This window comes from Ipomoea nil, unplaced genomic scaffold (assembly GCF_001879475.1).
Source record: "Ipomoea nil cultivar Tokyo-kokei standard unplaced genomic scaffold, Asagao_1.1 scaffold3069, whole genome shotgun sequence".
In the NCBI taxonomy this organism is placed as follows: Eukaryota; Viridiplantae; Streptophyta; class Magnoliopsida; order Solanales; family Convolvulaceae; genus Ipomoea; species Ipomoea nil.
The window spans coordinates 9631924-9651485 of record NW_017619497.1 but is presented as its reverse complement, the minus strand read 5'-3'; the positions used below and the strand labels follow the sequence as shown (position 1 = coordinate 9651485).

Below are 19562 nucleotides of genomic sequence, written 5' to 3'. Positions count from 1 at the left end.
TGTGGCCTTTTGCTGACTAGATCAGTTATGGTCCATTGAGCCAATCAGCTATGGTTTACGTAATGCACACCTTCAGGTAGTGACTGTAGATTTGGAACAAGTTTTACACTTCAACTCCCAACTGGAGTGGCCTATTGAGCTTCTTGGTTTTAGTTGGTCAACTATGGGTAATCTAGGCTGGTTTATCTCCTTGTGGACTTTTGCTGGCTAGATTGGTTATGGTCCATTGAGCTAATCAGCTATGGTTTACGTAATGCACACTTTCAGGTAGTGATTGCAGATTTGGAACCTAAAGAAGATGGTTTTGTTAGACTTCATAGAACAACTGGAAAACCATACAATAAGAACTTGTTAATGCATTGATTGAATATGTGATATAAAAATTGTATTTTTACACCATTTTTGCAATGCAAGAAATTAGTTGTCTTGAGACTGAAGTTCTGAAACTCCTGATATGATTTCAACCTCTGATTGGTCCTTCAAAGGGGATGGATCTGATAGAAGGTAGAGAGAAGCTTCATCAGATACTTCTTGACTGTTCACTGGCATGATTTCTTGGCCTTCAAAACCAGTACTTGAAGTGATCACTGATGAATCTTGTGTGTTAAAATGGAAATAAAACCTCTCCTTTGATAAAACCACAGCAGGGTACAAGAGAAACCCCACGACGATAACCATTCCGCTAACCAAAAATGTCTTTGGAGAAGCCAGACACATTACAAGGATAAGCAACAACATAGGAGGCAGGCAAAGCATTGTTGCACCAAATGTCTGCAAGGGTACCTTGTACGGTCTGCGAAGACCGGGCTTCTTGATCCTCAGCGTTACGAAGGCTGCAAACTCGAGAAGCATTCCAATGGAGTAAAGGAAGTTTAGAAGCTCCAAGGTTTCCTGGAATGTCATCCATGACAGGAAAATCACCCCAGTTGCAGAACACATGATGCTAAAAGTAGGTGTCCCATGTTTTGACCTGCATAAATGTGAACAATGAAAGAACATTGTTGTTTCCATGAAAGTTAACAATTGTGCAAGAACTTTGATGGTTTTTAGGGACTAACCGCGAAGCAAATATAGATGGAAGCATCCCCATCTCACTCATTCCGAGCAGCTGGAAGGCGTCGCTGCTCATTTCAGCCTCGAACAGCCCCACGTTAGAGATTGCAGCCGCCGCCTGGATCCACCACTTGAGCCAATCGCCACCGATTAGCATTCCAACTTCTGCAAAATACCCATCACTCCATTGGGAAGGGTTAGCCATTAAAGCTCCAGTTCCAGCAAGAAGTGGGATTAGATACGAAGAAACGACTAAAGCAACAGCACCGAGCAGCGCCTTAGGGAATGTTGTGCTCGGGTCATCAATCTCCCCGGCTAGTGTACTGGCCTTATCCCAATAGTTGAGATTCCAAAACATGCTATTGAAGTATACCCTCCAATCCACCTTCTTGAAATCCACAGCGAGCCATCGTCTAGGCCGAATCCGAGGAATCGAGAGAATCCCCATCACGAGAAACGGCAAAAGAGAGAAACTTGCAAGCAAAACAGCGGAAATGCCAACAATGTGGAGGCCTCTATAGTTCAAGTAAGTCAAGGAAACTGTGATCCCTAACATGGCTGGAACCCTGGCAGAGAAATGGTTGAAAATGGGAATGGAATGCTTCAAGTAATCAAGAAACAGAAGTGGGTAAAGGGCATTATCCACGACTCCACTCAACCATTTCCAGAGGCCTTCTTGGAATCCCCAGAAAGGGCCAAAAGCTGATGATATCCAAACCACATATCCGCCATTTTCAGGAAAGGCTGTGGCAAGCTCAGCCGTGACCAGAGCCTCCGGGATGCTCCAAAGCAAAGGGAAAATCAAGAAACCAAGAAGGGAGAGAAGAGGGCCGCCGCCTGCCCTCACTGAATCCTCCACCCCAAATGGCCCGCCGGAAACTTCATAGAAAATCAGAGCAATCAAAGGCAAAAGGGTTAACTTCTTCTTCACCATTCCCTCATCTCCCATCCAAAAACCACAGAGAAGTCAACCCAACACGGCGGCGATCTGGTTTCTGATACGAATGATTTTTCCCACGTTTATATGTCATCATTGACTTTCCCAAAAAAGACAATAAATTTATGGAAGTTAAACATTTTGGACTTTTACACCGTGTTGAGCTCAGCCGCCGCTAATTTTCCAATGCCGTCGTCTGACTAACTGAGAATCACCTTGCAGATTTTGATTCTCTATGGCACATTGGAGAAGAGGTTTCAAACAGCATCCGACCGCCTCTTTCACGGTTCCTCGGACTTTCCTAGGATTCATCATCCCTAGACTTAGAAGTTCGTTCCCGTTCAAATGGATATGTTTATTAACATATTATTAAATCTTGTTTTTTTTTTAATTAATTTTTTTAAAGGTTTAAACCTATGTTCTAATGGGCCCATACTGCAGTAGAAGCCCATCTGTTCCGAACTGATAGCGAACTGGGTTTTGCTTTGAGGGAAACATCAAATCTACAATCCTATTTGCTTTAAGGCTCTGCAAGTCACAAATACATCGTGCGAGATTTGCTAATTTTACGTTGTTTGGTAAATAGTTGTTAGTTGATTGGGTTAGTGAGTTTGACTAATTGATATAATTAATTGATTGTAAAAAAATGTTTAGTAAATTAGCTGATAGTTAATATATATAAAATGATTTACTCAAAAAGTTAATCGAAAAAGTTGTTTTGATCAACTTTTTGGAACAATAAGCTATTACAACGAGTTAATTAATCAAACACTTATATTGAATGTTTAATTAAGTCAAACAACTAATAATAATTAAATAAGTCAAAATTGATTGATAAACTAATTATGTTATCAAACAGTGTCTCAATCAAGTAGTTGATCTGATAATTAACTTAGTAATTATAAAATTTTAGATTTTATCTTTATGAGAATTGTCGTTTATTAATTTTTTTTAGTTTGAGTCAATTAGCTATGCGCTTAAGTTTACCTTGTGAAACTTTTTTTTGTGTTTATTAATTTTTTTTAATTTTAATGAATACAAGTTGAGTACTCCTTGAAAATTGAAATGACATTTGGATTCATTTTATTGAGTTATTAAATTAAAACGAGAATAAAAACTTATGAAAGTCTAACTTGTGACACTTATGAGTGGATTAACAACTCTTGATTAGACATAATCAACCTACTTTAAGAATTTATGATGTTTTTTTTTCTTTTTCTATGATGGAACTCAAATGCTAACTTATTGCTATTTTAAAACCAACCACTGGACATTGATTATATTTTTTTAAGAAAAAAAAATTGATTATTTAACCTTATTATTCTTTTAATATTTTTTTTGAAATTGTTTTCATTATTTATTTTCAATGAAAACATGACAAATGAACAACTGAAGTTAATTAAGGTGGTCTTTATGTGTTAGTTAAACTTTGTAAGCAGCATTAGTTTTATGTCTATAACCCACAAATTAAAATTAAGGAAATAAAGATTAAATTAAGAGGGGGTAGTGATGTTTACACATAACAAGCATTAGTTAAGATGGATCATCCACCCGTTAAACCGGGGCGACAACATTACTTCTAACCATAACTATGCTTTCAACACAGTTCACTGGATTGATAATCCTAACTAATCATCAACTAATTACTCTACTTTATTCACTTAATTATTAATTAATCCCTTCCCCTTTTTCAAGATCAAGAAATCAAGAACAAACAAAAAATTAAGAAGGGCACTGTATATATTTACGTGGTTCGACAATGTGCTAATGTGCATGGGATTCGAGCAAAACAATTTTTTTTATTAAATGTATTTGTATGCATGTAATCCTAATCTACGATATATTTACAAAATTAAATCCGTGTATCACTGTATCGTATCATAGGGCACTACCACTGTGCCACTGCACCGACCTAACTGCTCGACTATGCTTTAACACCTGTCATCTAATCTTCTAGTAACATATGAGATATACACGAAACTTTTTTTTTTTTCTAATATTCTATCTTTCCTTAACTTTGTTATCTTCATTAATTGATTTCTTTGTATCTAAGCCATATATCCTTAATTACCAACAAATTAAACATTTATTTTAAGGAAAACATAGTTGTTACAGCGCAGCAATCATACATTCAAATATATTGTGGTGAACATTATATTCATGTTCCCAACATCATCAGTACTTCTATGGCGGCCAATCTATCTTTTTCCTCCACTGTATAGTACTGTAGATTGCATGGGTCGGCAAGAAGAAAGGATCTTAATTACTGTTCGTACGTGTAAACCAGATTTGTCAGTCATTAATAATAATAACAATACAATTAACCAAGATTAAGAAAATACATATATTAATCCTATGTCGTATTTCTGTCTCCATCTCACTAATCACTCTTCCAGGCATCTTCTGCGATACCATAGCTATCACTCTTATTTATTCCAACCTGCATCAAGTTCAGACCACCACCCACAAAAGTATCCTAAGTCGTCCTTCATAAATAGGAACCAAATTTATTTCATTTTTCTGCTCTACTCGTACTTTAATTGGCATGATAAGTCCAAATATCAAGGTTTTTTAAAAAAAAATAAAAAAATTTATTGATTAATAGCAATGAAGAGTTTTTAAAATTCTCAAAATGATTTGAAAACTAGTTTAAAAGATCATTTTTTACCACAAGCCTCCCCACAACTCTAGGGCAGTAATCCTGAATTTTTCAACTGTCCAGGATTAAAGATGAGTGGGGTAATTAAAGATAAATGTCGGCGTGTAAATAGGTAGAGCGAGACAGACAGTACAGTAAATGTTGCATATTAAGGTAGCAGCAGGTTTGACCGACGGATGGGGTTGAATTGGGTGTGTACGTAAAGCTCATCCCTCTTCAAAACAATGTAACGAGTGTTGAGATGAAACACATAAGTTTAGGCTTTTAGTTGAGATGAAACACATGTTTCAATTTGGTATGATTATTAATTAAGCGATCTATTAATTTTTTAGTATTGCTAATTTATTTCATTGTAATATTTATGATTAGAATTGTAAAATAGTGTACACACTTAAATAGTGCTTATAAGTTTTCTTGTCATAAAAAAAAAAAATATATATATAATAAAGCTAGGCAAGCATATATTGATCATGCACCACACCTTACATACTCATCACGGGTTGCCATATTGCCTATTGAAGAAAGAAGTTATGAAGGGAGACTAGGAGGGGTTACGTTTAACTGTTAAAACTACTGCATTTCTGACCATTCTTATCAAACCACAACTAAGTATTATTAAATGATCATTTCGTGTATCCATCCATTATCCATTTTTGTTCAACAGATATCCATATTGTATATGGAACATTAACCTTATTGGGAGATCAGATCAGAGCACAAACATTACTTCACGAGGGATTCATAATTGTAAAAGACACGAGGGAATGTTTGGAAGTCGGGGTGCAAGGAAGGTGAGAGGAGGGCCGAAGGGGAAAGTCAAAAGTTAAAAACTTAAAATAGCTTAATTATTTTTAAACGTGTTTCAAAATAAACTATGATTTTAAAGATTTTACCAAATAGGGTTAGTTATATATTATTTGTAACTTAAAATAAATTATAAGTTATAAAATAAGCTCTACCAAACATAGTGTTTATTCTCTCAAATCAAAGTCAAAATCTTAGGTGATTTACCTAATATGGAGTACCTTATTACACTATAACAAAAATCTAATTTACCCACAAATCTATAAGTAAATCTATGTGTAATTAAACGTGTAGTTATTCTATGTTTTGTAGTAGTATGTGTTGTTGTCAATTATGAGTTCACATAACAAAACTATTACGCGAACTCTTTTCCCTTTAATTTACTGGAAAGCTTGTTGTTATTATCTGCATATGCGTTCTGGGCAAATCAGGTCTTGTAACTCTAATTGTGAAATGATCATTTTTTTTTTTTTTTTTGGTGAAAGGGAAGGACCCACCGGGTCCCGTAGTTAACGAAACCTACTCGTAGCAATATTGCGAGCGTCCCGATCCAGCAAATTTCTCAGGCCGTCAGGGGGGCGATCCAGTATATATTGATGTACCCCAAGCACTTGATTGCCCCAGGTTGACTAAGAAGTCAGCACATTGATTGCATTTCCAGAACACGTGGATGAGCTTGATATCTTGAAATTATTCCATGAAGAACTTGCAATCGGAGATTAACGAGATAAACTAGCCTACCCATTCAAGCGAGGCCTATATATATGGGCATTAGCATATATAGCAATGCTTTTAATTAATTAGCTAGCTTAGCTTGCAAAATTTGCAAGGCAAGCCTGTCCTTTGATCCAGCAGGTTTGATGTACACATATATTCTTTTACCCCTCTCTCTCTCTCTATATATATTCCTGTATTTTATGTATGTATGAATGTTGACTACTAATGATGATGGTGAAACCCAGAAAAGGACATCTGATCATCACCAAGGAAATCAATTAATTAAAGCAAGTATGTTTAAGAATGCTTGTGATGACCAACAAAACATATATAATTCTAGTATTATATATATGATGTTCATTCCTAATTCTACCATTACTTTATTAGTTTATTCAGTTCAAGAAAGCTTGTGACCTTTAAAATTAACATATATATCATCATCATCATTATTATAAATATGTTTATGATTAATTAAGAAAATATAATATGAACATCATTCCTAACTTGGCTTGCGTTCATTCACATGTGAGTTCCTAAAACAAGAATCTGCACTGCAGCATGCAACACAACAACTGCTAAGGATTTTTTTTTTTTTTTTTTTTTTTTTGTTAACAATTTATAGAAAATTTGAAATAGGTTTTAATTTGTCAATGAAGTTTTTAGCTAAAAGTATAAATTAATGGAGGAATTTTCTATTTTTCTGGAAAAAAATATTTTTATATACCTTTCTCCAATTTGAAAAACAAGCTATGTAATAAGAATGAAAAGTTTTAAAAGTGAAAAATGACACTTTTTGTCTTTGAATTATAGGAAAATATCTTTTTTTTGTTTTTGCACTTTAATTATATCTATTTTCACTTTTTGTCACTCAAATAGTCAAATGTTGGATTTTTTTTTTTTTTTTTTTTTTTTTTTTTGTCAGTAAGTTTCAATTGGATTTAAAAAGTCATTTCAATTATTTGTCAGTAAGTTTTATTCACATGTATTTGTGGTACGAAACTTGTCAAATTTTGTTCCTCAATTATTTGCTAAGTGGCTTCTTTCGTCCTTGAGTTTTATTAGAGAGGTTAACAAAAATTCAATTAGCAAACAATCAGAGGAAGGAAAAAATCATTTGACAGACAATTGAAGGACGGAAAAAAATCACTTGACAAACAATTGAAGGACGGTAAGTAATTAACGACAATATAATTCAATGACAAAAAACATTATTTTCCTATAATTTAAAGATAAAAGGTGTCATTCTCTATTTTAAAAAACATGAATAGACTCTCTATACTAATTTCAATTCTTTAATAGGATTATATACACACATACAATTTATTTTTTTTTTCTAGATACATTTTTCAATCTCTTGCAATTCCAATAAACGAATTTCTATAGATGAATTTAATCTCTAATTTTTTGTTAATCGTGTACAACATAATTATTATCGTAACAAATATAAATTTTGATAATATTAGAATATTACATGCCTAAGTTTTAATGATGATAAGACAATCTATCTATGGTCAATGCCTCAATGGAATAGTGTTTATCAAATCTATACAATTAAAGTAAAAATGATTAGATCATGAAACATGTTTTCTCAAGAGTTTATATTGAAGTGGTAAAAACTTCTGACTTCAAAAAATATAGGGGGCTGGCCGGTATGGACAAAATAGGAATTAAAATAATAATTACAGCAATCTTTAATTTTTAAAGAGTTAATTCCATTTTTAGTCCTAAATTTATAGGTGACAATTCACTTTTAGTCATTTTTATCAGAACATTTTATTTTTATTCTAGTATTATTGTGTCATGACCAATTTTGGTCCTTTATAAAAAAAACATTGAAATTTCGTTAAATACAATAACATTTCACTCTTTAATTATAATTTCTTTTAAAAAATAAACATAAAAAATATAACGGGTCAACGCTCTTTGTATTAAAAAGATCAAAATGTCCTTCAATTGAATGAAATTTCAACGATTTTGTTGGCAGAGGACCAAAATTGATCATGTCACAATAATACTAAGATCAAATGAGGATATTTTAATAAAAAATGACTAAAAATGGACCGTCACCTATAAATCTAAGACCAAAAATAGAATTAACTCATTTTTTAAATATAAATCTGCAACTATATTACTCAGGAAGCATGTATTTAATAAACTCTGTTCTAGTGTGTGGTAAACTTGACTAAAAAACGTTAACAAGAATCAAACTCATAAATTACAGGTATAAAAATTATATTATACCCATTTAGCCATTCATTTAAGAAGATTAGAACAAATTTATTTCTATCACCAAAACGCAGTTAAAAATGGAGTATTTAAGAAATACAGAGTAATTAAAAATGTAGGTTAGCGTGACGTCTCTCCTAAGGGTCACAAAACCCCAAAACCACCCTCGCTAAAGGATGTACGAATTCTCTGTGCCCCCAAATCTCACCCTTCTCTCACGGGCACAGACACTCTCTCTGAGGCCACTACTACTACTTCCCGGAAAAAAAAATCAGTTTTTTACTTGTTCTTCGTATTTGTCTTTCGAGGGAAAAATTGAGAGGAAAAGCAGGAATCTTGAGGAAATGTGGGATTTTTGAAAGACCCGGACTGGGATTGTGATTGATGGTCGGATTTGTTGATTGTTGCAGGTTTTAGGGGATGCAGAGGCGAAAGGGGATTCTGGGTAAGTGTATTTTGGTGTGAAATTACAATGTGAGAGGCGAATTTGGGGGTAGTGTGTGTGTATGTGTTTGTGATTTTGTGTGTGTGAGTGTGATGATGGTGGTGGCTGCGTTTTCTGGTGCAGCTTCAGCTCAAAACCCCAAAACCAGCTCACAAGGGGAGCCTCAAATTAACACAAGGAGACCTCCATTATTGCCGTCTGAGAAGGACAATAATGGAGTTCACAATAACCCTAAGAGACCCAAAGCTAGAGTGGTCTCTTCTAGATACATGTCCCCTTCTCCTTCAACTTCTTCTTCGAATTCATCCTCTGTGTCTTCCTCATCCTCAAAGACTTCAACTTCCAGAAGATTCCCATCCCCTTTACTCTCCAGAAACTCGACTCCTTTCTCCACCGCGCCGCCTTCTTCCGGGCCCAAAAGGTCCGTTTCCGTCGACAGGAGGCGGCCGGCGGTTTCGAGGCCTCTAACACCCGATCTCGATCTGAAAGTGAATAATGGGAGTGAGATTTCAGCTGCCACCAAGCTTCTGGTCACTTCTACTAGGAGTTTATCTGTTTCCTTTCAAGGGGAGGCCTTTTCTTTGCCAATTAGTAAGACTAAGGTAGCTCCCCCTTCGCCTAATTTGAGTAGTATTAGGAAGAATACGCCCGAGAGGAGGAGGACCACTACTCCTCTGAGAGGGAAGCCCGATGGGGGAGGAGATCAGGTGGAGAATTCTAGGCCCCTTGATCAGCACCGATGGCCTGCGAGGTCTAGGCAAGCAAATCCGTTGTCGAGGAGTTTAAACTGTAGTGATGCAGAGAGGAACAAGCTTATTGGATCTGGGATTCGGGTACTTCAGCACTCTATGATGGATGAGAGAAGGGTTTCACTTGATAGCAGACTGAGTATCGATTTGGGAAATGCTGAGCCATTAAAAGCTGCTCAACGTGGTTTCGATGAAAATTCAGTAAATAACGAGTCTTCTGTGCCTTCTGATCGCACTGCATCTGATACTGATAGTGTTTCTTCTGGTAGTACTTCGGGAATGCAAGAGAGCGGTGGAAGTGGAACTTCCCGTGGGCCTACAGCACCCCGAGGAATCGTTGTTTCGGCTAGGTTTTGGCAAGAAACAAATACTAGGTTGAGGAGGTTACAGGATCCAGGCTCACCATTATCCACGAGTCCGGGGTCGAAGTTGATTGTGCCACCAAAACTGCGAAAGTACCCAAGTGATGTCCCGGCTTCCTTGCAACGAACCATTTCATCGCCTATTCGTGGTGGCATTAGGCCTGCTTCTCCAAGTAAGTTGGGGACACCGGTGGGTTCACGGTCATCTCCCTCGCGAGGAATGCCTAGTCCAAGTCGCGTGAGAAACGCTGTTAGTACCATTAGCAATAATTTCGTCGAGACACCTTCAGTTCTTAGTTTTGCTGTGGATGTTCGGAGGGGGAAGGTAGGGGAAAACCGAATCGTTGACGCTCACCTGTTGCGACTTCTTTATAATCGACACTTGCAATGGCGCTTTGTAAATGCTAGGACAGAAGCAGCCTTGCATGTGCAGATGCACACTGCACAGGTAAGATCGTATACTTTTACTCCTCTAATTTACTTGCGTTTTGTGTAATTTCTTGCTTTATATTTCCAGCCCACTTAGATATCTATCCAGATGAGATCTTTTGCAGCATTACTTTCGCATCTAATTCTGTGTTGGAGAAACCTAATGTAAATCTTAACTTGGGGTGAATTCCACCGATGTTGATTAACAATTACAATTATAATGCTATGTGTATGTGTGTGTTTATACACACAGACACTCAATAATGCCGCAGCTCTTACCTACCTCTTGTGTTTAAAGAGTTCTAATATTGGGTTGGATAAGTGCATATGCATTGATCTTAGACAGGAAATAAAATAAGAATAGGCGAAAGTAAGCAATAAGTTAAGCTAGTACATCACGTTTGTTTATGGCATAAAATTCGAAATGAAATTGAATTTTTAGGCAACAATGCAACATATTGTTAGTATTCAAAGAATCTTGAAAGCTTTTAAAAGAAACCAATAACTACTTGTTATTGTCTCTGTCCTTTATCAAACAAAGTATCTTCTTTTATTCAATTTAGTGTCCATTGATTTTAACCCCCAATAATTTTTCTCCTCTCAAGTCTCACCTAACCCCTTCACCCCCCCCCCCCCCCACCCCAAAAAAAAGAGTAAAAAAATCATTTGGCTGTCATTTCTGAGGTGAGGACTCTAAGATGGATGTGCAGACACAAGAAAGGATCTTGCTGATTGAAGTTGGAAAAGTGATAGTGGTCATTACGGGAGAGTGGATAGGAAAATGTCCAAAAGTTACATGATTAAAGTTACTGACCACAAATTCACACTTAAAATAAATTTGAATGGTGAAATAATATCCCGTGATTAATGCTTAGTTGAGTTGAATTCGGTCAAACCTTTTATTAATGCTTAGTTGAGTTGAATTCGGTCAAACCCTTTATTCTGTGTTAATGGACTTTGAATGAATTGTGTGTAGTCATTTGAATAGTTTGATAGGATATCAAGTGTACTTGAATCCCTCTTTCCAACACAGCAAAAAATGTGGAAATAAATCAATAATTCACTGTTTTTAGTAATACTGTATAAAGTTAGTTGTTGGCATCTCATATAAATAACCGTGTTATATAAAATTGTTGTACAAAAGTTTGTGATCATTGGTAATATAAGTTGATACACTTAGATGGTCTTCTTGCATCAAAAGATGAAGTAGCAGTCTTGGTAATCAGATCAGAAATGACAAGATTGCTTTTGAAATACGAATTTGATTACTCATTCAACATGTAAAATAGGATCAGAAATGAGAAATACTAATTACTAAGTTCTATTTTAAGAAAAGTGATGGTCAGAAAGCTTAATATATGATACTTGTTAATTTGTTATTGGATACAAACCTCCCCCTTAATCATTGTTGTACCTTGTGCAGAAAACTCTTTGGAATGCTTGGATCAAAATCTCAGATTTGCGTGATATAGTCACCAAAAAACGACACAGGTTGCAATTGCTGAAACAAAAATTGAAGCTAGCATCTATTCTTAAGGGACAAGTAAGTTCGTTTTTTTTTTTTTTTTTTTTTCCTGAGTTTATCCTTTGAAGTTCAAACAAGTCTGAACATCGGAAGTTATTGCTTGTTGCTGAGTTGAGTTAATACTTTCCTTAGATATCCTATTTAGAAGATTGGGCTTCCTTGGATAAAGAACATTCTGTTGCTTTAATGGGTGGTATTGAAGCTTTGAAAGCTAGCACTCTACGTCTTCCTGTTCTTGCCGGAGCAATTGTATGAATTTACTTTATCCCCCTTTCTATCTACAATGTTTGGAAAAACTTCATAAGTAGTTATGATGTTTGGTGATGGCATTGATTCAATAGTTTTCGATGATTTTGATAGGTTGACATTCAAAGCTTGAAGGAAGCTATTGGTTCAACAGTTGATGTGATGCAAGCATTGGTAACCTCAGTCTGTTCGCTTTTGGCAAAGGTAATCCTATGTTCAGGTTTCCTAAATTAGTAGTTTTGTCATTGACCGTTATGAGTAGTCAATTTTCAAACGTTTTCTTATATTTGCCAAAGACTTTGTGGTCGAGCGGCATAACTATGGCTCTCCCAAATGGGAGATTACTGACTCATAGGTTCGAACCCCAGTGGGGGCATGGACTCTTTGTGCTTCAGTAGGTTGAGAAAGTATGTATGGACAGATACTACAATGTAACATAGTTAATAGTACTCAAAAAAAAAAAAAAAAAAAAAAGAGAAACATATTAGTTTGTTACTATGTACTTTTCTAGATTTGATTAATCCAAATGTTTTACTATATATGTGTTCGTTCCCAATAAGTTGTTATTACGTTTTCAGGTAGAAGAAGCGAATATTTTGGTAATTGAACTGGCTAAAATAACTGCAAAGGAGCGGGTTTTACTAGAACAATGCAAAGATTTCTTGTCTATGGTAGCAACGATGCAGGTGAATATGCACCCACCTCTACCCTTTTTATTCGACGTTGGTTTATGCTTTTCTCTTTGTGACGATTTCCATCTCGAACCTAATTGCGCAGGTTAAGGATTGTAGTTTGAGAACACATGTATTACAACATCGACGTGTATCAACAGCCTGACAAAGACCTCTGTAGATCTGATCTTCATTTGACCGACTCTAAATTCTAACACCGCATCAAACCTTTCAACCCGGTGGAGGTGTCATTTCGGAGTTGCACCAAACAACTAATTTTGGCTTCTCATCGCCATTTTTGGAACACGTCTCTTCCCCTTGCATGACATGTACTTCTACACCCGAATATTCTGCAAGCGATTTTCCTTCTCACTAATCTCTGTATACGCGATCTAACGTATCCCTAATTCCTGCTATCAACTGTCTAGTAAAAAGGAAGAAAACTGATGTGTATATATGTACAATTCTATTTAGAATGTTACCTAGTGGAGAATTGCCAGTGTTCTTCTTGAGCACTTTCCTTTGCTTCCTGCAAGTTATCTTTTTAATTGCATTTCTGGCTAATATGATGAAACTATTCTTTAAGAAATGTTGTCTCTAAGTTTGTCTATTCACTACATGTCTGGTTTATAGATTTTTTTTTTTCTGCGAAAATTATATTGTAGACCCGGATTCAGAATGCGTATAGTGGATCTTGGTCTAGATTATGTCTACAGTTAATATATTATGTACTGTAAATAACCAATGTTGCAAAAATCGCACTTAAGCGCCAATCAGGTGCTAGGCAGTCGGCCACCTAGACGCTTTAGGTGTCCTAGGTGGTTCCCAGGCGCCTAGAGGGTGCTTAGCGATTTTTTCAACCTTGAAATAAACTGAAGGCACATAATACGTTAACTGTATCCGATTATTCAAATCACAGTCATATGATTTAACTTTTACTCGGGAATAAGGTTTAACCTAGAGGTCTCTTTAACAAGAGGCGCACATAATCAATCTTCTAGTCTTGCAATTATATTAACAATCCGCTTAATTGTTTTTTGGCTCATGCAATTTGTATTATGGGTCCAAAGTACAGTGATCTTCCTTGTGAAACCATATTGCTAATGGTTAGGCTCAAACTAGCCCTAGAAAACATGTCTAAGTGAAAATGAGAATGGCAATTCCTTTTGGATTTGACCTGGAATGGAACTGTCATTCTGTGAACTAATAAGGCTATAAGCTTAGATATCTATACATCTTCAGATATTGAACTAAGAAACAGAATATCTGCCCTTCCTTGAAGGGGTGGATTTTGCTTCTTCCATGGTGGTAGAGCCCAGACTTTCCGACGAATCAGAGCCACTGTTCTCCCCATTTCCACCTTTACTAGACCAGATTTTGGAGAAGATCCTCTTCGAAACAAGTAAGCCTTTCATTTTACTGATGGCAGCAGCCTTGTCGGAGGAGGCGACAGTCTTAGTAGTATCTCCATTGGCTCTATCAGCCATTCCTGCATTTCCCAACCGTAAAGCTGCCAGCTCGCCTTTCAAAGCTCTGAGCTCGTCAGCAGAGGCGACGCCATCCCAGTCTTCCTCGGTCGTAGTCGTTGCAGATCTCGAGCTGCCATAGGAGGCACAGTTGAGGTCCTTTATGGCTTTTGGCAGGTCGGGCGTGCTACTTCCGGATGATGCATTAGCCCGGACTTGCTCGAAGAACAGCACCTGCACAACGACACGCAGAGGGAGCCTCTCGTTCTGAACTGCGTGCATGCATGCATCTGCAGAAAGCTTCTTGCAGTCCATCAACCTGCAGATTCTCTTCCTCTCGCTCTTGCTGATCCCGGGGTGATCCTGCAACAAAAATATAAGCCGAGGGATCAGAATTGAAGCATGTGATCCATCTCAACTAAAAGCCTAAGCTGTTAGTTGAATAACACTTTATATATTATATGCTCAACAGGCCCCTCACGTGTGAGGGCTTTTTGATGGGCTCCAATTTTTTTTAAAATTCGAACCCATGACCTTTGGAGGTCATGAGGTTGACTCTGATACCAAATTGAAGCATGTGATCCATCTCAACTAACAGTCTAAGCTGTTAGTTGGATTGCACATTTATGTTTATATATTATATGCTCAACGATAAAAAAATAGTTGTTCAGGTTGGGTTGGGTTGGGTTCACATCAATAGGCAACCTCACCTTGAGGAATATGTCAATTGCACGATAAAGACCATCGTGAGAAGGTCGTGGAAAGCTAGACACCATCTCTGCTAAACCGAGGAACGTTGAGGAAGTCAGGTTAGGATCTTTTGCAATCTCAGCAAGGTAGAGATCCACTAACTTTGCCACCATCAGCTTCGAAGCTTCAGACAAAATCCCCGGTGGCTTTCTAACCTCCTGAATCTCGTTGCCATTTTCTAGTTTCGTTTCGGAGTCCTGATCGCTCATCATGAACTCTTGTAGTATTTGCTGGACTACATGGACATTATACAAGGTTGTTTCTGAATCTGAGGTTCGGATCAGAAGATCGTTAACAGAGGCCTCTTCCAGTTGGTGGCCTATTCTTTTTATCAGTTCCCTCTGTGCCATTTCTCCAGAATCGAGTGAAATGGACGCTTTTAACAATCTCAGCAAGAAACTAGTGGAGATGCTACCTTTCTCTCGGGGTAGAAGCCACACGATCGTATCCAATACAGACTGATATTTGGAAGCGTCGTTGTTCTGGATGCTTCCATAGCCTTGCAGCCATTTCGAAGCATAAGCTTTTAGAGCTTCTCCAATGGCTTCATTAGAAACAATTTCTTTTTTCTTGATACTGGCAATAACCTGCTTGTATAAATCGACTTCAAGCTCAGATAAATCCTCGACCCACCAATCTTTTGGCACCGCTCTGCTTCTCAAACCATTCATGTTATGATCATTGCCATTCTCCTCGGGAATCTTGAATCTGTTATAGGTGTAGGACCAGTCCACCCGGGATACGTCTGTGGATGCCTTGGAAGCTATGGCGTCGATGCAATGGGTGACCAGATTCAGTTCGTCGCAGAAAGGTAACAGAGGCTTCATGGTCTGCAGAACTATTATGGAATCCTTCCAGCTCCTGAAAATACTCGAGTTCAGAAAAACATCGATCTTGTAAACGAGGTTCCCTTTCTCAATGTTTTCGTTCATTCCTAGATACTCTGCAGCACAACGGGCTGCAATCACATTGTAAGCATTCAGCGTAACAGTCACACCGTAACAAAACTTGGCGCATATTTCAAACGCCATTGACCCTCCGGGGATTTCATCAATGCGAACTTCATCACCATTTCCTTCATTCAAGTTTGCGATCAGCTTTTGCAGACAAGAACTCTTGGACATAAGAGGAAACTGCAGAACCAGTTTATTCAGTCCATCAGATTCATAAAACAGAGAGATGGCGATGAATCAAACGGCCAAAAAAGAAGTAAAAACGAGGGCTTTACTCCAGTTTCAGTGTTTTAGTACCTTATGCAAGTAGAACTTCACATCTCCTACAAAAACCACGATGTCGGAAGCCAACTCAGAAGCAACATATCTGCACCAAAGTTTCTAGCTTTAGAAGAGGAGAGAAAATTCAGACATACCATAGAGTTTTATTCCAAAGTTCGTAGTTTTAGGGAATTTAACCGAGATCTCACTAAAAAGGGTTGTAATGCAATGATAAAAACTGGTTGCAAAATGCATTATAATCACAATTCACAAATGCTATGCTAGATCTAGATCAATCGTCTCAATATCAGAATCAGCAAATTCCTCTTTGGAATGGAAAAGACATTTCGTGTGTTATCACCTAAGAATTGCTCGTGCAAAAACGGAGAGGAGATAATAGAACCAACAAAACAAGAGAGTGTGCAAATATTCATTCATCAAATGTTATGAACCAGAACAAGCTACTTCTGAGGAAGCCTAGCTCACAAATCTGTAATCATTTACAAACATCGTATCTTCAATTGGCTTGACATTTTTGTCGTTTCAAGGACCAAAAGGAAGGATTAGGAAGGTATCGCTAAACAAAATGAACTGAATCTAGAAAAGGTATAATAGTCCCTCGTTACATTTCTGCTAATTAACATCAATGAAGAGCGTTGGAGAAAGATCTCACCTGACATTCTTTCCTTCTGACTGAAAACAATCCGGCTTGGATCCAAGTTTCATGAACTTCATCCTGCCAAAATCAGCTTCTCCTTTGAAACTTTATGCTTCCACGCTACTCAACTGATACACTGTAAAACTAAACTACCCTGTGTTCATTAGCTGGCATCCCCTAACCCTAAGCTCAAACATAACCCCCAAAATCTAGCTAAAGAGCCCGAGAAATGAAGAATATAAGGACTCACAGCGTGGGGACCAACTCTCTCAGCACAAGCAGTTCAATGCGAGGGTAATAAGATCTCGAAAATGGGAGGATATATGCTTCGTATGACCGAATATTGACAGGAGATATCTTGCAGATAGAGAAAAGAAGAAAGGGAAAGAACTGGTTAATTGCAGTCTGTCTGTTTTCTATAAAGAAATGGTTGATTTAAATGGGAAGAGAGTGAAAGAGAAGAGATTGTTTCCTTGGTTGGCGGCAAAGCCCTAGGACCCCGGGGCGCCCAGTCAGCCAAGGAGACACAACCAACAGACTTTGAACACTAAATTATTCCCAAAACCAGAGAAACACCCACTAGCATCACCTTTCCCTTCTTATTTTCTATATTTCCCCCATTATCTTTACCAGCATAAACAATACTAAATTGCTCTACAAAACTGAAATGCTCAAACTTCAATCACATGTAATAATAAATCCATAATATTTTAAAGATACGGTTGCATACCTGCAACACAGAACAGCATCTTAGAGTCAGATGAAGAACCCCTCACAGCGGTGGACAGCAAGCATCTTTCATAGTTTTTGCAAAGCTGGAAAAGAAAAATTGGATGAGTATATCAGTGAATAGAGATATCCACAATCCACATGCTTAATGCATTATTATTATTAAGGATATACCAGGCATCAGCTACCAGCAAGATCTTAGGGAGTTCAAAGAATCATTTCAGCGAACACATAACGGGCAATTAAAATATTAAGCCATGATCTTCATGAAGTTTTGGCAAGAATGAAAGCATCACCCTTGTAAACAGAACCCCAAAACCCAATACTTTTTAGCATTTAGAAACACAAGAAATTCTTTTTCAAAGAGACTTAGAATTGAATACCTAAAATGTCACCTCAAAACAGATTAAAGAAAAGTTTTTGAGGAATTGGGTAGTGATGGGAATAGAATAATGCCAAACCCACTTGTGGGAAAACTATCAAGATCAAATTTTGCGCATAACCCAACAAAGCAAAGAGTAAAGCCACCACCATACTGTGCCCACCAAGAAATGAAAATTGTCTCTGAAATTTTCTACTTTTTTTTTTAAAAAAAAAAACAGCAAGATAGCACAAGAAGCCAAGAGTTTTCTGCTTTATACTTACCAGTTTTGCTAGAATCAGCTCTACACATTATACCTCACAAAGTTACTGTGTTTCACTAGTATAACTCTGAGGAGAAAGTGAGAGAGAGAGAGAGAAAGGGAGGTTCAGACACCCCAAATTGTTGTGTTATTTGCACGCCACACTGACACTCACCTTTCTTTGTTTGCCTTGTTGCTTTAACGTGGAGTGCTCTAGCGGGGCATTTCCCAAGTCTTATAATGCCGCTCCTGTACCATAAAACAGCTTGTCAATCAATTCATTTCTCCCCCCTTCTTTCTTTTTCCTGTTTCGAATCATTCTTGCTCATCTCCTTGTGCTTCTACTGCTATCATTAGCAAGATCGAATCTCATCATCACATGATCACGAGTTGCCCAAATTCTCATTTCAAATTCTTATCTTTTTTTAGATCGCAACCGAATTTACTGTCACTATCAAAGGGTGTGCATGAAATAAATCTCGCATTGTAACTTAGCTGACAAATTACACAAGAAGATAAATTAACTTATAGACTGTCCATATTTGACCAGCTTAAACTAAGAACACTCCCACTAAAAGTCGAACGTGAAACCTTATAGTTACTAAGTCTGTCGTCTAAGAACTTGGGTAACCATTGTTTCTTCTTAAACCCTTTGTGCCTTCATTTCATGTCAAGTTGGTATTGTTTTGGCTATTAAGGTTATTAAGACCTCCAAGATTAATTAAGATACATCCTTGTTATATATAGTACAGTGCAGGAGATTTGTCAGAGGTGATGATGATGGTGTGGGCAGTGAGAACAGCAAGAAAAGGGTCTCAAACAGTGGCAAAAACCAGCTTGTAATAGGTTGGAGAATGAATTGATGATGAAGACCCTATATATATATATGCTTTTCCAAAGCCAGAGCCATAGCCATGGCATGATCTGATCTTATAAAGCATACAAGATTTTGTGTTGGAACTTCATACACTAATTTTAATATTACCATGAAGAAAAATCTCAAATTTCAGTTAATATATATTGAGTATAAAAGCAGAAAATTCTACCAAGAAAATGGATAGAGTCACAGTACAGTATACCAATTCAACCTAACAAAAAGAAAGTTATCAACTTTTTTCAGAATTGAGAGTTAATATATATGTTGGGTTTTATATATTTTCAAATTTTTTTATACAATATTTACTATCGACATGTACACATATAAAATAATTAATTTTTCGATCTTATAATTATATTAATAATTCGTTTACTAACTACCACAAGCTGTTAGATTATGTTTTTATTTTTAGTTACATCATA

At 36.9% G+C, this 19562-nt stretch overlaps 3 protein-coding genes across 12 annotated transcripts; 1 reads left to right on the top strand and 2 right to left on the bottom strand.

Moving 5' to 3' along the window:
- Nucleotides 1-309: 309 nt before the first annotated feature.
- Nucleotides 310-2331, bottom strand: LOC109165001 (probable polyamine transporter At3g19553). The gene is made up of 2 exons (XM_019313584.1): nucleotides 1059-2331; nucleotides 310-970 (listed from the first exon to the last, which is right to left on the bottom strand). Exons 1-2 carry the CDS (start codon nucleotides 2000-2002, stop codon nucleotides 418-420), a joined length of 1497 nt encoding a protein of 498 aa, XP_019169129.1. The 5' UTR covers nucleotides 2003-2331; the 3' UTR covers nucleotides 310-417.
- A 6208-nt stretch (nucleotides 2332-8539) lies between these two features.
- On the top strand, nucleotides 8540-13406 carry LOC109164998 (QWRF motif-containing protein 2-like). Of its 2 annotated transcripts, XM_019313573.1 has the most exons (7): nucleotides 8540-8841; nucleotides 8965-10400; nucleotides 11805-11924; nucleotides 12039-12155; nucleotides 12267-12356; nucleotides 12731-12838; nucleotides 12930-13406. In XM_019313573.1, exons 1-7 carry the CDS (start codon nucleotides 8817-8819, stop codon nucleotides 12987-12989), a joined length of 1956 nt encoding a protein of 651 aa, XP_019169118.1. In that variant the 5' UTR covers nucleotides 8540-8816; the 3' UTR covers nucleotides 12990-13406. The 2 variants fall into 2 exon arrangements, with proteins under 2 accessions (XP_019169118.1, XP_019169117.1); XM_019313572.1 differs by having other exon boundaries at nucleotides 8540-10400.
- Nucleotides 13407-13809: 403 nt separating this feature from the next.
- Nucleotides 13810-18673, bottom strand: LOC109165000 (BTB/POZ domain-containing protein NPY2-like). 9 transcript variants are annotated; one of them, XM_019313578.1, is made up of 7 exons: nucleotides 18286-18408; nucleotides 17642-17726; nucleotides 17162-17268; nucleotides 16927-17060; nucleotides 16290-16359; nucleotides 15000-16172; nucleotides 13810-14652 (listed from the first exon to the last, which is right to left on the bottom strand). In XM_019313578.1, the coding sequence occupies exons 4-7, from the start codon at nucleotides 16986-16988 to the stop codon at nucleotides 14074-14076; spliced, it is 1884 nt and encodes a 627-aa protein (XP_019169123.1). In that variant the 5' UTR covers nucleotides 16989-17060; nucleotides 17162-17268; nucleotides 17642-17726; nucleotides 18286-18408; the 3' UTR covers nucleotides 13810-14073. The 9 variants fall into 9 exon arrangements, with proteins under 9 accessions (XP_019169123.1, XP_019169121.1, XP_019169125.1 ...); XM_019313576.1 differs by having other exon boundaries at nucleotides 16927-17055; XM_019313580.1 differs by having other exon boundaries at nucleotides 16927-17047.
- Nucleotides 18674-19562: the final 889 nt, after the last annotated feature.

What these genes read in the sequence shown, in the direction of transcription:
- LOC109165001 (XM_019313584.1), bottom strand. Translation starts at nt 2,002, where the DNA reads ATGGGAGATGAGGGAATGGTGAAGAAGAAGTTAACCCTTTTGCCTTTG. An exon ending in CCATCTATATTTGCTTCGCG is followed by an intron (nt 971 to 1,058) that starts GTTAGTCCCTAA and finishes ACATTTATGCAG; the next exon opens with GTCAAAACATGGGACACCTA.
- LOC109165000 (XM_019313579.1), bottom strand. Translation starts at nt 16,988, where the DNA reads ATGAAGTTCATGAAACTTGGATCCAAGCCGGATTGTTTTCAGTCAGAA. An exon ending in TGAAGTTCTACTTGCATAAG is followed by an intron (nt 16,173 to 16,289) that starts GTACTAAAACAC and finishes CTGGTTCTGCAG; the next exon opens with TTTCCTCTTATGTCCAAGAG. An exon ending in CAATTGACATATTCCTCAAG is followed by an intron (nt 14,653 to 14,999) that starts GTGAGGTTGCCT and finishes TTTTTGTTGCAG; the next exon opens with GATCACCCCGGGATCAGCAA.
- LOC109164998 (XM_019313572.1), top strand. Translation starts at nt 8,934, where the DNA reads ATGATGGTGGTGGCTGCGTTTTCTGGTGCAGCTTCAGCTCAAAACCCC. An exon ending in TGCAGATGCACACTGCACAG is followed by an intron (nt 10,401 to 11,804) that starts GTAAGATCGTAT and finishes TACCTTGTGCAG; the next exon opens with AAAACTCTTTGGAATGCTTG. An exon ending in CTGTTCTTGCCGGAGCAATT is followed by an intron (nt 12,156 to 12,266) that starts GTATGAATTTAC and finishes TGATTTTGATAG; the next exon opens with GTTGACATTCAAAGCTTGAA.